The following is a 17,081-nucleotide window of genomic DNA, read 5'->3' as shown; positions in this document are numbered from 1 at the left end:
TATTATATTTAGTTGTTATATTTAGTTAATAAACATAGTTTATTAAGGTTTCTAAGGTATGATGTAATAACTAATCACTACATTTATAAAGATAAATAATAAATTAATTATTATTATAATTCTTTAAATAAATTTAGCAATTAAATTTGCATATTTAAATGAAATTGTTATAGGAACTATTCATACAACATTTAACTGAATTTTAGGAGTCCTCTATGTCGCTGAACTACTAATTATCCATGTAAAATCATATTTCACACATACTATTCATTCACTGGGAAATCTATTCTCAGTGAAGGAACATGCCTGTTCCTTCACTGGTTAGAAATTTTTTTTTTTTTTTAAACATAATTTTGATTTATAATATGACAAAAGGTACAAGAAAATTAAAAAATTTCTTTTATTTTCATTAACTTGAAAAAATCCCAGTAAAGGAACACTTGTTTATTCATTGGTTTTTCATCGTTCGGTAATCCAGTTAATAAACACCCCCCAATCTCAGTACTTGCTTATGTTATGATGCTTAAAATAAATAAAACGTAACTTCAATGGCCATATTTTGAATTCTTCTTTTCACAATGAGAAAAAAAAGCATTATTATATGCAATTAATTGTAGTTTAAACGGATAACAACAAACACTGACCTTATAATTTTGTCAAAGAAACAAGGCGTTGAACAGATACTAACAAATTCAAAACTTTTTCCAGAGAAGACTCAAAGACCAGGTAACTAAATGCATTGTTAGATGACTTCCTATTGCTAGGTAGTAAGCTACTGTTACCAATCAATCTAAATTAAAACGTTTAAAATCTTATTTCTAAGAAATATCTATGAAATGCTCCTTCATTTGTTGGTTTACCCTATATCATCCTAATCTTAAAAGAAATTTCCGGAAGTGTATCGCAGAACTATTTTACCAACTATTTAATTAAATTTTAACATTTTAAAAATCTTATTCTTTACCATTTTACGTCTATTATTTCTTCATTAATATACTAAAAAATTTTTTTAGAACTTTAATTTAGATTTTCTTTAATTTAGGTTTCCTTTTTAAATTATAGTCAAGTTTTTTTTTAAAGAATTATTGTCTGCTAGCTAAGAATAAAACCTTGTTAAGAAATTGAAAACATTCAGCTGTTTAAAATTATTTAATGCAAAACAGCTGATTATTTATTTAGCATACTATTTTTTTTTTGAAAAAAGAATATAAATTATTGATTGTCTTTTTTTTTTGTTTCTTGTGACTTCAACTTAGATTATCTAAAATAGTGTTGATGTTGTATAAGTCACTACTAAGAGTATAAAGATACCGAACATAAAAAGCTGTGGAATACGTAGCCAATTTTTTTAGTGTCTTAAAATATCTCAGTATCTTAAATGTCGTCCTACTATCTTAGTTGTGAAATTAAATTTTTAATTATCTGACCACGTGTGATTTACTAATTATTTCATTATAACTTTTACTCTTTATGATACCAAGTAGATTTTTTTTCTGATAATATACTAAACTATTTTGTTTAATTTTTTACTTTAGCATGATTTCCAAGATATTATTGTAGTATAATTTGTTATCAGGAAAATGCCTTATTTTGTTAAGCAGGAAATACCAAAAATTGAAAAATTGAAAATTGATTCCGAAGCTGTGCCAATTTTAGAGTCATCTGATTTTTAAAAAAAATGCTATAAAAAATACACTATTTCCGAACTTATTTTAATAAAAAAAAATTTAAAAAAAAAACGTGGCAAGTAGGCTAACATACTTTTTACAGAAACTGTGAAAACTAATTTTTCCAATATTTCGTCAAAAGAGGATAAGAATGATATTGCTCCAAAGGACCTACTCAATAATTTCGCTATTTCCAGAATGAAATCAGTTTGATCGAAGCATATTATTCCTTGAAAATTAAAACAAGGGAAAAATTAACTTTTATTATTTATCTAAGCTTATTCAATTTATTTAATGATAGCGGTATTAAGGTTAAGGATATGCGTTGGAAGCTCCGTTTATTATTATACTATAATTGCATTAAATCATGTAGCTTGAATAATTTATTTTAAGTAAATTATTTAATAATTTTAAGCAAATAAGGGTGTAAAAATAAACTCGATCGAAATACTCCGAAAGTATACCCTGAAATATATGTAGAATAAACTTTGGAATCGATATATAAAAAATACCTTTTCAAACAACTTCGAGTAGGACGGAAACGCTAACTTGTTTAAAAAAGTTGTCCTTCGATTCCTGGTACTAGGGGACATTCTATTTTCACATTCGACTTTTGAAATTTCAATTGCAAATGGAATTTTTTTATGACCTCAAATTAAAATGTTAAGGCTTGCAGCAAAAAAAAAATTTTTTTTTACTGCATTGATTTTTTTACAAAGTAGTGAATTATTATTTTTTCAATCTAAGAACCTGTGCCTATAACATATGTAAAACTTATTTTAATATCGAGTGAAATAATTTAATATGTTGTGTAACTAAATGGATAAGCCCAAGAAACTGAATCGAAAATATAAAAACTTCATTGATTTAAAAAAATAATAGATGATAATAAAAATAGACATGTTTTGAGCGTCCAATAATAAAAGTCACAAGTTATCCAAGCCTGACAAGTCTTGAGAATGGGCGATTATATTTGAAATCTCGAAACATGTCGACTTTTACTTCCCTCTTCATATGTTTTGAAGCCAGTTGAGTTTTTATCGTCAATTATACTGTTTTACATTTGGGTCTTGATCATTATTTTGAAAAGGATTTTACACTCGTTAAAGTAAACATATGCATTTTAATATTTTATCATTATTCATGTGGTCTGTAAAAACAACATCAATATTGTAAAAGTTATATTTAACTTAAAAATTAACATTTTGCAACCAGATATTTTGAGTTAATGAAATTAAATATTTTATCTTTTAAGTTTTTGTGCCCCCATTTCAGTATCTTAAGGATCTTATGAGCTCTGTTTAAAAAGAGAGCATCAGATATATATAAGAAAACAAAAATAACCATAGTAGCAGTATTTGGTGGTAAATGTAGTTTATCGTAATTGAAGAATATGCTGTGCGACATTTTATGGTGAATTTGCGAACGTATAAGCTTCAGAATGTATCGAAACACGAGGATGCTATTTGCTAATCATCTTTATCCAAAGAAAACGATGTAACCTAAATATCTAGTAGAATGAAGCGATTTTTTAAGCAATGAATCCTACAATATGCAACATATTATTTCAATATCTTATTCTTAAACATAACACATTTCAATCTTTTCAAAATGCCACTAAACATTCAGCAATTCCTTGAGTTATAGAAAAAAGAAATATCGTAAATTATAGAAAACCTTGTGAATGTGCATTAGAATTATTATACAATCTACAATTTATTTTTCAAGCACTTTTTTTTTCTTCAAACTTTCTTGCCTAGAAGACTCGATTAAAGCTGTAAAAATGATTATCCCTAAAATTTTGTATATAGCTATAATAAGTTATGTTCATTTGATTTTAGTATAAAATCCTCGAATAAATATAGTAAAAACAGTGTAATCTAAATACTATCAGATAAAAAGTTCATGTATTTAAATTCTAAAAACTATCATAAATAATTTTTAAATTGATTCAAATTTACTTTTCAAAGGAGATTAAAATAATTTTTTTTTTGGCTTTTTGGACAGAAATCCCCTAAAAAATTTTTTATTGCCTAGAAACTTCGAGATATTTTCTATTAACAATAAATTAAACCTCTCCGAGCAATCACTGAACATTATTTCAATATTTTTACTATCAGAGTTTGGTTGCGTAGCAACCTAGTAAAATTAAGCACTCCTCTTTTGAATTAGTCAGTGGGTTATCTTAAAATATTTATTTGCGCAGGCGACTTTTTTTGGCGGTTTTCTGGACTATCGCCAAATATATAAACCTTTATTGCGGCTCAATTTACCACCCAATTTTTTTAAAATTTTGTCTACCCCCCTAATTCAAGTGTCTAGATTCCAAATATGTAAAAAAAATTATATGTTTATTCAGAGAAAGTACGTTTTTGTGTCTGATTTCGTAACTTAATTAATAGTTAGCACTAATTAATTAACATATTTGAAGTCACCCCCAGGAACCATTAAGATTGACACTTAGTTCGTGGAAATCCGATCATTAGAACAAAAGTTATTCAGGGTGATTCGTTTTTTTTTTTTGCGGACTGTACATTATCAATACTATCCAATTATTGTTCTTATAACCATTCCAATAGTATTGATTATTATTCCTTAATTTTGAAAAGAATAATGAATATAAAAATCAAAAATTATATTTCAATTGATGGAATGCGATTTCCTAAGGGAAATTAATTCTTTGCACAAAAGCATCCCAGTTTATAGAAATGATTTAAAATACCTAACATTGAACAATAAAATGAGTGTTATTGACGAATGATTTATCTTAATCTAATTAAATTCTGTAAATAAGTATAATGTTGTTGTCTATTGTTTATCCTATAAAAACTTTATATTTTTAATAAATTGTTTTATTTACTTTTTACTTAGTACTCGTTTATTTCTATTGACATTATAACATTATTTTTAATATTTGGCTATTTTCTAATACACTTAAAAAATAGAAACACATGTAAAATAGGAATTTTCTCTTAAAAATCTTGAATTCAGGACTAAAAGAATATGGAAGCATTTCGTTATTATATCTAATAATCTGTTTTGTTCTTTTTTTTTTTTTTTTTGTTTTTTTGTTTTTTTGATTTTTTTTTTTTTTTGATTTCATTTTGACCTATATATATATTTATAAAGCATAACATATTTTTATTCTGAGTGCCCTTCAAAAATTTTGATTTTGAAATTAATATTTGCTTTTTATTTTTTTTATTATATATTTCACACTATTTATAAATATTAGTTTTAGATTACTTCGTACACTCTAAAGAAAATTCAGTTTTATTTTATTTTGTGTTTAGTTTCAACAGTGTCTTAAATTGTTACATGATTTTCTTTGTAAACATGCAAAAATTTGAGGACAACTAAATGAAGTAAATAAAACATACTGAAAGTATAGGTTGAAATTCTGAGAAATTGCCTCCATTGTATGCACTTAAAATTTTTCTACACTTAATCAGGTTTAGAAGTTTAGTGTATTATTTTTTTAAGACATAGATTTGCTTAGAAACTTTTTTTTTCAATATTCAGAAAGCAGCAATTCATTGTCATGCATATTTATGCTTTTCGATGATCTCATGTTGTTAGGAATACATTCGAAGCAAGAAAATTAATTTAGATAAAGTAGTCGATATATTTGACCAAAGATACATAGTCGATATATTTGACCAAAGAAGTCGAATTAAATTACATTAGGAAATCATAAATATTATGCATTATAAATCTTAACTATACACAATTATTTTTATTAAAATTACAGCTTATAGTTCTTCCTACAAAAATAAGTTCTAGAGGTTTTTTGGTCTTAGCGATGAAACTTTTAAAATTATAAATTTATTTATTAGATATTTAATTTTTTATGGAAAGATAAGAAAGACATTTATCTTTTGTCACTTCTAAATAGCTTCATCTTGCAAATAAATTTGTCATCATTTTTACATTTTTTTTTTAGCTCTGGTTGACTTGAATGATTCACCTGATAAAAAAATTTTTACCCAATCTTAAATAATTTTATTTAAGAAGTTATTTATCGATCTGGTATTATTTAACAATATTCTTGAGTTTCTTAACAAGTGGAATTGAAGCGTAAAGGAGAAAACTATTATGTTTAAGTGAATCAAATTATAGTTTTGTTTTAATATAGATGATGATTTATTTAATTTCTAAAATACTAGAGTTCTAAAAAATTTAATGTTTAAATTAAAATAAAATTGAAGTACCTAGTTATTAGTTAATTATACAAATTTTAAAAAAAATATCTCTCTTACAAAAATAGCTAAACTGGTTTTAATTTGCTCTTCGAATATCTGTGGAATTTTTTCTAGTTGTGCATAAATTTTTTATTGTTTAAGTAGAATAATATTTAATTAAGAACGCTGTAGAATCTTATGCTGGATGTGCATTTACTTTTTACTTACTCAGATATAACCTTTATATTTTTTTCTTTGTTACTATTTGAATCATGATAAATTCTTTATCAGAACAAAATTGTCCATATCATATTATTATTTTTCGTATATTAAAAAGTATTGTTTATTTTAAAAATTATCTTAGTCACCCTGTCGGGCTAATACTAACGCCACTCTTGACTAGTAACTAGTAGAATGCCATTTATCTGAAAAAGAAAATTAGTTCCATCCAGTTAATTTAAATCATGAAAGAAAACAAAAACAATTTCTAATATTTTAAAACCTGTCGCTATTATTGTAAGTATCTTACTAATTCGTATTCTTTTTTCTTCTTTTTTTTTAAGTTTCAATACTTCCAAGTTCCAACAGAGAAAAAGAATCAATATTTAAAATACTTTTGTTGGATTGTAAAAAAAAAAAAAATGAAATTTTAGTTTTAAATAAAAGTATTTTGAATTTCAGCTGTCTAATTATTTGAATTTGAGCTTGAAAAATTCAAGCACCTTAGACATCTATCTTATAAAAAAGTAAGTTCCCACAAATATATATTTTTTTTGACTTAAGAATTCGGATAAGTGTCATATCAAGATGATTTAATTGAATTTATTAAAATTACAGAAGAACTAAATATTTGAAACTTTCTTTTACAGTTTAGCAAAAGAAGCAATTACAGCCGAAGGTGTAATCTTAAAAACTTCATGTTGATAAATGAAGATCTGTACTAGAGAAAAAATTTAAAGATATGCATTATTCTTTATATAATAGTGAGGTTAAAAATTCATAAACTAGGTGGACCGTATAACACCTCACGTTTGTGAATTATTACCTTCGTTATGTATAAAAAAAGAACAGCTTTAAGTTGAGCTATATTAAGCCTGAAGTGTAAAATGTCGTATCTTAGGTTGATAAATTAATACTTCTAAAAATACATACTTGAGGTTACAAAATAATAACCTAAGGTAGAACATGGAGCACCTCACGTTAATAAAAAATAACCTTTCAAATACACTCGAGGTTGTAACTGGAAGTGCAAAATGGCACACCTTAGGTAGTTAAATAAATGTCTCTACAAGCATAAAAATATACTTTAGGTAGAAATATAATATCTTGGAGTAGAACGCAATACACCTGACGTTAGTAAAAAATTACCTTTCCAACTGTCAAAAATTACAAATGAGGTAGATTTAAAATAACCTGAAGTATAAAACGGCTAACCATTGGTTGATAAATAAATACCTCAACAAGCATAAAATTAGATACTTGAGGTCGAAAAATAATTACCTGTGGTAGAACATATTACACCTCACGTTAGTAAAAAATTACCTTTCCAACTATAACAAGTAACACCTGAGGTAGGTTTAAAATACCCTGAAGTATAAAACGACACAGCATAGGCTCATGAATAAGTACCTCTACAACCATCAAATCAGATATTTGAGGTTGAAAAATAATTGCCTGAGGTCGGACATATTACTCCTCACGTTAGTAAAAAATTACCTTCTCAACTGTCAAAAAATACAACTGAGATAGATTTATAATAACCTGAAGTGTTAAATGAAACATCTTAGGATGTTCAATAAATACTTCCACAAGTGTAAAAAAATATACTTCAGGTTGTTAAGGTAACCTAAGGTTGAAAACGAAACACCTTAAAATAGTAAATATCTCCCTCTTCACAGATGTTAAATGAAACACCTTAGGTTGATACATATAGGTATAGGAGGTATATTTGAGGTTAATTTTGTGGTATTCATTTGCCTCTTTTTCGACCTAACGACGTATTTAAATAACAACCTCCTTTAAACCTTTAGAAATACCTCATTTAAACCCCGATTTTTCCTTAAGGGAATACAGGGAATTTTGAGTTTTTCCTTACAAACTGAGAATTTTTATTTCTTATTTTTGTCTTTGAATGTGGTAATCACTCAAAGCGCAATCTATGCGATATTTAGGGATGATATTTCAACTATGCTAAACTATTCCATTTATTACAGCATTATTTGATTTAAGTATATTAAGCTGTTCTTTATTTTTTTAAGTTTCACCAAAAATTAAAAAAAGTATAGCTAGACTAATATAGGTCATTCAAGAGTTCAATGATTGTGTGTTTCCTCTTAATATATTGTATATAATATGTACAGGCAAAACACAGGGAATTTTCTCTCCAGATCTGTGTGGCAATCCTGTAATATTTGATTCTGGATTTAAAAAAAAATTAGTTATTCTGATTAGAACTGCCTGAATTATTAAAATATATAAAACTAGATACCGGAAAATAATGTCGCGCCGTTGCTAAGCGATTTTGATCTCTAACCTTCCTTTTAATTTTTTATAATCGTCGTTAAACAGCCATCTTGAGTTTGTGACTACCAATGTTCAACTTCGTAGCCTTGTAATTTTAAACCCAATCCATCATACAAGGGAACTCCTGAATCAAGTAATGGGTGAAATTTAACCTCCAACCCATAACCCGTCTACCACTGAAGTTACGGTGGTCAGTGCGAGCCAGGTGCAGAATTCGTATCTACCAGTCAAACGTTGAGATTCAAACCCACGCCATATCATTGGGAGGTAAGCGTTTTATCACTTGAGGATTAAATTTAAAAAATTTTTTAAATACTTTTGTTTACTTTTTTCTTATGATTTTCTATGTTTTGAAAAAAAAATGGCAGTGTGATAAAAGGAACAAAGTAGTAGCAGGAATTCAGTCAACTTGCAATATAATAACCCCTGAGTTCTTAAATAAAATGTACTTTATAACATGAGGTTTCTGAAGAAATTCCAAGCAAGAAAAATATGATAGATTAATTCATTTAACCCTTTGTAAAGAAATTTACAAAAGCTATGAATGTTTACAGCAAACTCTGATTTTTCTGACACGATTAGACAATACGCACTTCAAAAATATCAATAATGAAAAATCATTGACAATCATTTCGACATCTTTATAACCATAGATAACAAAGGAAATGCGACAGGACCACCTGAGGAAAGAGTTGGTGGTCCTGTCACCTCGTTCTTTGTTCATAGAAAGAGTTCAAGTTCATTGAGGGCTAACGACAAAAGAAAGAGGGGTTTAAATCACTTTCTCCAGATTTTTGCAATCCATTGATATGCAGGGGAAAATGTTGAAAGCACAAAAGCCTTTACCAGCTCTTTTTGGTGTGATATTCTTGAATTTAAAAAGGAAATGAAAGGAAACTTAAATTTGTTTTCCATAATGGAATAAATGGCTCAGTTTCGCATTTACATTAAAATAACAGTGTGTCACCGAAACAACAAGCTGGTATCAGGTGTTATAATGGAGTATTTGCAGCAATAGATTGTAACTGATCTCACAACAATGGGAAAACACCCTGTAAAAGTGTTTCACTGTAGAAGGACAGAACGCGTCAGGAAACAAACATTCCCCCAAAAAACGGAAAACATTAACAGTAAACCAAAGAGAAACCAACAAACTCGTGAACAGTATCTGTCACTATGGATAGATAAAAACTGTTTATATATTTTAGAAATAGAGTTTTCAGAAAGCTTCATTCATGATACAACCTCTTTAACCTCTGCTGAACCTCTTAAAAAATTAATTATCTCATACTTTCCATTAATAATGGAAAGTAGTCGCTACTTTCCATTTTCTTCAAAATCTTCTAATTACTCAAATCTCCCTCATAAATTAAAATATTTTTATTTATTATTTAATATTACAAAATAAATATGAAGTAATATTAATAAATAAATACTTGTTCACATAACTTTTACAATTAGTATTTTTTTTTTTTATCATTTCCAAAGTTGAAATTTGAATTTTTTTTTCGAAATTATTCAAATTTTCGCATTAAAAATAGAAAAAATAAAATACAAAATATAATTTTTTTCATTTAAAATTAACAAAAATACATGAATAATAATAAAGATCATAAATGATTACATATGAATAATTAAAAAATAAAAACCTTTTCACATATCTCTTAGAACTAATTAGTATTTCCTTTTATAAATTCATTCTAAGAGACATGTAAGGAAATTTAATATTATTTCTTTCACAAATCTCCAAATAAGAAATTGAAAAAAAATACGGAATTTGAAAATAAATAATTTTAATTATAATAATAACAAGATTATTATTCATTATTATTTAAAAATAATTTTAATTAATAAACTTTTTTTTACAATCCAAAATTAAAGAAAAATAAATCTAATAAATGAACGTAAAATAAATAAAAACTTATTCACATATCTCTTAAAATTTATCAGTATTTCTATTTGTTATTTCCGATTATAATTTCCGTTTCTCAGAAATCTACATGAATAATAATAAAGTGAATAATAATAATAATCTACATGAAATTGAAAAAAAATACGGAATTTAAAAATAAATAATTTTAATTATAATAATAACAAGATTATTATTCATTATTATTTAAAAATACTTTTAATTAATAAACTTTTTTTTACAATCCAAAATTAAAGAAAAATAAATCTAATAAATGAACGTAAAATAAATAAAAACTTATTCACATATCTCTTAAAATTTATCAGTATTTCTATTTGTTATTTCCGATTATAATTTCCGTTTCTCAGAAATCTGCTAATTGCTGAAAGCTCCACAATATAAGTGAAAAATATTAAATAAAATATAAAACTTTTTTCGTATATGATATAAAATAATTCGTTATTCCATTTTTAAGATTAGTATTAGTTTTTGAATTGATTATTTATTGAATTGATATTGTCTAGAACTAGATGAATGCGTTTTAATAATCATTAGCTTTTAAAAAGTTACGAATTTCGCTTATTTGCATGCGTATAAGTTATAAAATCTTTTTGATTCAACCGCTAAATTTTGAAAAATGTTTTTCTCCCTTCTTTTGGATATAACGGTTACAATTTAAAAGTGTCAGACTATAGCTTAAAGATCACAATCGAGTTAACTAAAATACATCTATTCATTTATTTAATTACTTTTTTTCCTTACATTTGAATATGATGTGCTGTAACAAAAGAAAACGTATTTCTCGATTCTGATCTAATACTAACTTATAATAAAAGAAGAAAAAAAATTTATTATTTTAATTTTGATTACATTATTAAATAAAAACAAGTTTTCATTTAATTATTACCCAACCAGTAAAATAATAATAATATTTTTGCAAGTTTCTAATTAAATATGAAAGGGACGATTTATTTTTATTTTTTTCAATCAAGTATTCGTAAAAAAGTACAAGAAAAATATATGCTTAGGCTACTTAAAATATCTTTTAAGAAGTAATATTTTGTTGCAAACAATGTGTTTATGTATATATATGTACACAGATTCTTTATAATAAAATGTTACTTTTTATGACGAATGTAAATTTTTATTGAATCCTGTGAGTAATTGTATTTAACTTCTAAGGAAATAACATTGGACAACATAGTTGTTTTCTTTGTATCTTTTTTTTAAATAATAATAATAATAGGGATCTACCACAGCATCACTTTTCAGTTTGACCACCTTGCGAACTAAGCTGCAATACCCCATACATAATGTCTATGTGAAATATTAACTATCTGTCATAAATTTGCATTCATAGTTATGAAAGTCAAGAAAGTGTGGGGGGGGGAATTAACAACCAATTCAGAATCTTATCTGAACTTGTTGCCATTGTCCCTTACAATGGGGGGATAGCCCCTTCCCACCCCACCTGCTAACTAAACTTTATCAACACTAACCAATGAGATTGCTTTTTAACTCATTGCAACATATAAGAGTTTCATAAGGAGTATATTCTGTGTGTGCATCTATAATACAGCATTTCTGCACATTCAGTCTCGTTCTTAAAAACGTAGTTCTTTCTCTTCAGTTTTGGCAGTTTTAGTTTTGTTTTTAATTAAATAACCGAGTGTGTTTAAATGGAAATGTCCGATCGGTGGTATTTTAGTGTAGATCAGTTGATATCTACGCCAAGTAGGAAACACGGAGTGTCCATCGAGAAAGAAATGAAGTATCGCCAACATGCTGCATCCTTCATCCAGTCCATGGGAAATCGCTTGCTACTGTATCCTTTTTTTCAATTTCAAATCTTTAAACTGGTGTTAATTATGTTGTATTTTGTGCGAAGCGGTGTAACAGTTAACTAGTTCCTAAGTTTGCACGTTTCTTATGTTTTCTCAATACTATTAATATGATTATATTTACATATTAAATATTTCTAGTTTAGAAAAATACTTCGGGAAAACTGCAACTAAATAAATTTTAGAAAATTATACGTATAGTTTAAACGTTTTTAATAAATTAACGATAATAGCTGTCTAAAAATTATTGTCATGATAAATGTATGATACTAATATTTAAAAATTTATAAATATGGTATGCTAATAGAATAGTTGATATTTTTTAATAGATTCTTTTTAATATCAAAATCCAGCACGTGTTTGCCACACATATGCCTATTTTGTTTATGTATTTTTTTTTTAAATTGCCAAAAATAATAAATATATTATTTTTAGAACCACCAAAAGCCGTAACATTAAAATTTAGATGTTTATTTCTTTTTTGTAATTTGAAATGCCTGCGATACAAAATATGTGTTCTAATGTTTTATGTGTGGATTTTTACTCTTGTTAAATTATATGGCAGTAATATACATCGGTTCAGAGCAATAACTTTATTTTAAGAGTTTAATTAATATGGTCTTTAATTTGTTTTAAATAAATTTCTATTTCTTTTAAAAATATATCTGTGATATGAAAGAGCTAGTTTTTCATCTAGTTTTAATTTATAATAATAAACGAGCGAAAGTGAGTTATTTCTTTAACTTAGTATTAGAGATCAATTGTGCATTAGTACTGCTATTGTTTTCATGCATAGATTCTACATGTTCCATTCCTTTGTGGAGGTTCCGATGCTAGTAAGTAAATTTTTTTTATTTTATTATCTATCTTTTAAATATATTTTTGTTCTATTTAGTATCAAACCTTAAGTAACCTGTACAAACCTTTAATCTTCAGTTAAAGTTTTTATTTATACTTAAGTCAACTTTAATGTTAAAATGCTATATTCCCTTATTAGTTTTAAACTACAGAACTTTGCGTTTTAACTCAGCTTTTTCAGATTTACATTATTTTTTTTAGGTATATGACTGGTTTCGATGCATTTCTTTTTTTTTAAAAAAAAAGCTTCATTAAAGCGTTAATTTTATATTTTGTAAGATGGGGATCCTAGAATTATATGTTTAATTTTTCTCCATACTTAAGTATTTTTTTAATCCAGCTTTACCTGTGTTCTTTTTAATTAATTTGAGTTTAAAAAAACGAAACAAATTCAGCTATACAAATGTACAAAGACAAGATATGCAAAGACAAATGTATTAAATGTACATCTATACAAAGACAGATGTATAAAAATTTACGGTATTAGCATAGTGAGAGTTTTGAATCTCTTAATGCAAAATTAAAAAAAATTGTAAGTGCTTCAATGTGATACTGGTGCAAAATCAAACAGAAAAATCTTCACATTTCTAAAACATTTACCATTGATACATTGGAGTACAGCAATTTTTGAGTTCTTAACATTTTAAAAGTTAGTGTAAGAAATTACCTTTAACGTTGAACATAATTACTGACTTATAGCTTTAAATTTGAATTATGGCCATTTAATTTTAATTGATGCTATACGAAGGGAAATCCGAATTGTTAAAGGTTTACTATTTAATTTAAATAATGGGTTTTAAACATAAGTCATTTTAAAGAAGAGAGGTAAAAACTCATTATACATCAGAAACATTAAATTAATTTGGAAATTTATAATTCCAAAGCTTTCTACGAATAACGAAATCACAGACATATTCATACGAAAAGAATATTTCACTTATTTTGACAACGAAATATAAAAGCCTTAAAATTATTCTCTCTGTAAAGCTATAGGCTCTTACGCTTTTTAATTTAAATATGATGCAAAAAGCATGTTTTTTTTTTATATTTCGTATTTAAAGTTTATTTTCATTAATGTGTTTTATGATGAGAGAGAAAATTTCAAATCTTGTGAAAATCTATTTTGTTTATTATAAGTTCAGTTTTTAATCTCATTCTAGCCATGTTCTCGCTTTTTTTTCCCCATTCTTTAATCTCATTCTAACCATGTTCTTGCTTTTTTTTTCATTCTTTAATCTCAATCTAACCATGTTCTCTCTTTTTTTTCCCTATTCTTTAATCTCATTCTAACCATGTTCTCGTTTTTTTCCCCATTCTTTAATCTCAATCTAACCATGTTCTCTCTTTTTTTTCCCTATTCTTTAATCTCATTCTAACCATGTTCTCGCTTTTTTTCCCATTCCTTAATCTCATTCTAACCATGTTCTCGCTTTTTTTCCCATTCCTTAATCTCAGTCTAACCATGTTCATGCGGGGTTTTTTTTCTTTTTTTTTCATTTTTTAATCACATTCTAACCATATTCTCGCTCTTTTTTTGCAGAGACTGTCGGCGGCAGCCGTATTTCTAGCATCTAAAGCAGAAAGTCAGCAAAGGAGACTGGAACACGTGGTTAAGTTGTCCCATTGTTTAATTAATGGACATACGGCAACGTTAGATGTTCGCTCCACAGTAAGTACGATTGACTTACATTTTAATAATTGTTGTTTTAACTTTAGAATAATAGTATTAGAGTTAACTTAATCTTCATTAATCAGCAGTTTTTTTAAAGTTTGCTTCATTATTTGGTATTTTTTTTAAATCCAGCTGAAACTGTATTCTTGTTTATTGATTTATGATTGTACTTGTTTGTTTAATGTTTGACGATTTTATACTATCTAAATGCGTATGGTTAAGCAACTTTATTATTTTAACTTTGAATATATGGTTTTACATTATAGGAGGTGTGTCCAAGGTTTTTTCTTCTTTTTTTTTTCCCAAACATTTCTCTTTTCGTTTACTCCCTTTTTTCCGATTGCAGTGAAAATCTAAAAAAGTTAACTTTAATGGGGTTTTAATGGCCTAAATTCTAATTATTCTAAGTTTAATGTAAAATAATCATTTTCAGATTTATTTATATGAAGAATTTAGCGTATTTTTCTTATTTCAAGGTTTTCTTTTTATAAACTCTAGTAGTTATTGATGAAATTACTTTTACCCTTAATTTTTTTTAATAAAGATTTACAAATTCTCCGTAATATTTCAGTAATATAGCGAATACAATTATTTAAATTTATATATATTTATGAATTGATGAACAATTTAAACTGAACGGTTACCTTTGTATGCTTAATTTATATGTCTTAATTTATTTTTTTTTATTCGTTATCTATTTATTTATTTTTAGGGAACAGTCTATATTTGGTTACAGTACCAAAATTAAATAACTTTGATGTAACTGTTTTGAAATAATAATAGTTTACAATAATATTTTATTTTATTTTGTGAGTTATACATATATATATATATATATAAGAATTGAATTTCAATAGTTGTTTTCTAAGTTTCTAATGATTTTTTTTCTCCATCCAGGCTTATCAGAAAAAGGAGCATGAATTAATTGCACTTGAACAAGCTTTGCTTTTGACTTTAGGTAATTTTAGCATAATTTTTTTTTCTATTTCTAATTATTTATATGGCAGATTTAAATGTTTTGGTAAAGAGTAAAGCCGTAATCCAACTCCAGGACATTCTAAATTTTGCAAGCAACAATTAAATTTCTTGCACGCGTGGGCACTCGTTTTTTTCCGTCACAGTTTTTACATCAACAGGCCGAAAACCTGAATTTACGGAATGAATTTGCAACACTATCTTCATAAATACGAATTTGTCTGCTACTTAACGCAGGCAGATTGTTATTGTAAAAGTCCTAGTCCTTTAAATTTTATCCTTGAAAAAATTATGAATAAATTTAAATTAATGTTTTATCAATTTCATACGAATATTCTAAAAAATGGAATAAATTAAACTGTAATCAAGCAAAAGAATTTTTTTTTTTAAATTTCTGTTCTTTGTGGCGTTCTATCAGTGACGACGTTCTGTTTTGTTTGACAGGAAAACGGATTTTAAAAAGAGAAGAAAAAGGACTATCTTTTGAAAAATAATAAAGGCCCATGTCGAACTTAAATATTCCCATCGCTTTATTGAGAGTTTATTTATTTGTATTTCACTCAGTGTTTATTGATTGTTTATAATTTTGAATAGTTTTGTTTGTCTACAATATAGTATCAGATAAAATTGAGTTACTTTTTTTTCTTCCAGGATTTGATTTGAACGTTGACCATCTTCATCCCTATGTGGAACGGATTTGCAAAATGGTTAATGGTGAGTATTTTATTGCATTAATAAAGCTTTAACTTTAGTTTTGATTCTGGAGCGTTCTTAATAAATTTAACTGATTTAACGTGAATTGTCAAAAATGAAGAGTAATTCTTTTTTCTGTTTATAAATACAGGCGAAATCAGTTTAACTAGTTTTGTCTTATGATACTAAATTGAATTTTCTTGCAAATTCTTCAAGTTTATAGCTTTCAGAGCTAAAGTTTAATTTTGTGTTTATTTTTTTTACTGTGTTTTTTTACACACTAAATTAAAGAAATTTGATAAAAGCCAAAAATTCGAAGAATCTTTGAATTTAAGAAAAACTTCTTTTGTAATGTTTTAACCTATATTTTTACTATTATTTGGAGGGCAAAAAATTTAAATAATTTTTATGATTGTTAAACCAATATTTATTTAACATTTTCAAAAACACAATTTTTACTAGTTAAATAAATTATGATTCCTTTTCTAACTTTAAAGGTCTAATTCTAAAAATATATATATATATAATATATGTATACTTTTGTTTTTAATTTTCTAAGAAATTTTGCTCAAATTTATTAAAAAATTCTTTTTTAACGTTTTTTAAACAATTTACATTAGTAAAATGTGCCTTTGGGGTTAGTAAAATTGTAATTTTATCTTGCTTTAAAAATATTATTTTATTTTAATTTTTTTTTTCTATTTACAGCCAGAAAAGATCTTACTCGAGTGTCAAACCTCATCGCTACAAACAGGTATGATA

At 26.1% G+C, this 17,081-nt stretch overlaps 1 protein-coding gene across 1 annotated transcript; it reads left to right on the top strand.

Moving 5' to 3' along the window:
* Window positions 1-12,951: 12,951 nt before the first annotated feature.
* Window positions 12,952-16,441, top strand: LOC147813194 (cyclin-T1-like). The gene is made up of 4 exons (XM_087158539.1): window positions 12,952-12,957; window positions 14,520-14,648; window positions 15,549-15,609; window positions 16,278-16,441. Exons 1-4 carry the CDS (start codon window positions 12,952-12,954, stop codon window positions 16,370-16,372), a joined length of 291 nt encoding a protein of 96 aa, XP_087014665.1. The 3' UTR covers window positions 16,373-16,441.
* Window positions 16,442-17,081: the final 640 nt, after the last annotated feature.

The sequence above is a fragment of the Parasteatoda tepidariorum genome, chromosome 3 (genome assembly GCF_982258835.1).
Source record: "Parasteatoda tepidariorum strain Cologne lab strain chromosome 3, Ptep-v5.0, whole genome shotgun sequence".
NCBI classification, from domain to species: Eukaryota; Metazoa; Arthropoda; class Arachnida; order Araneae; family Theridiidae; genus Parasteatoda; species Parasteatoda tepidariorum.
The sequence above is the reverse complement of the archived record's forward strand: the minus strand, read 5'-3'. Positions and strand labels throughout refer to the sequence as shown.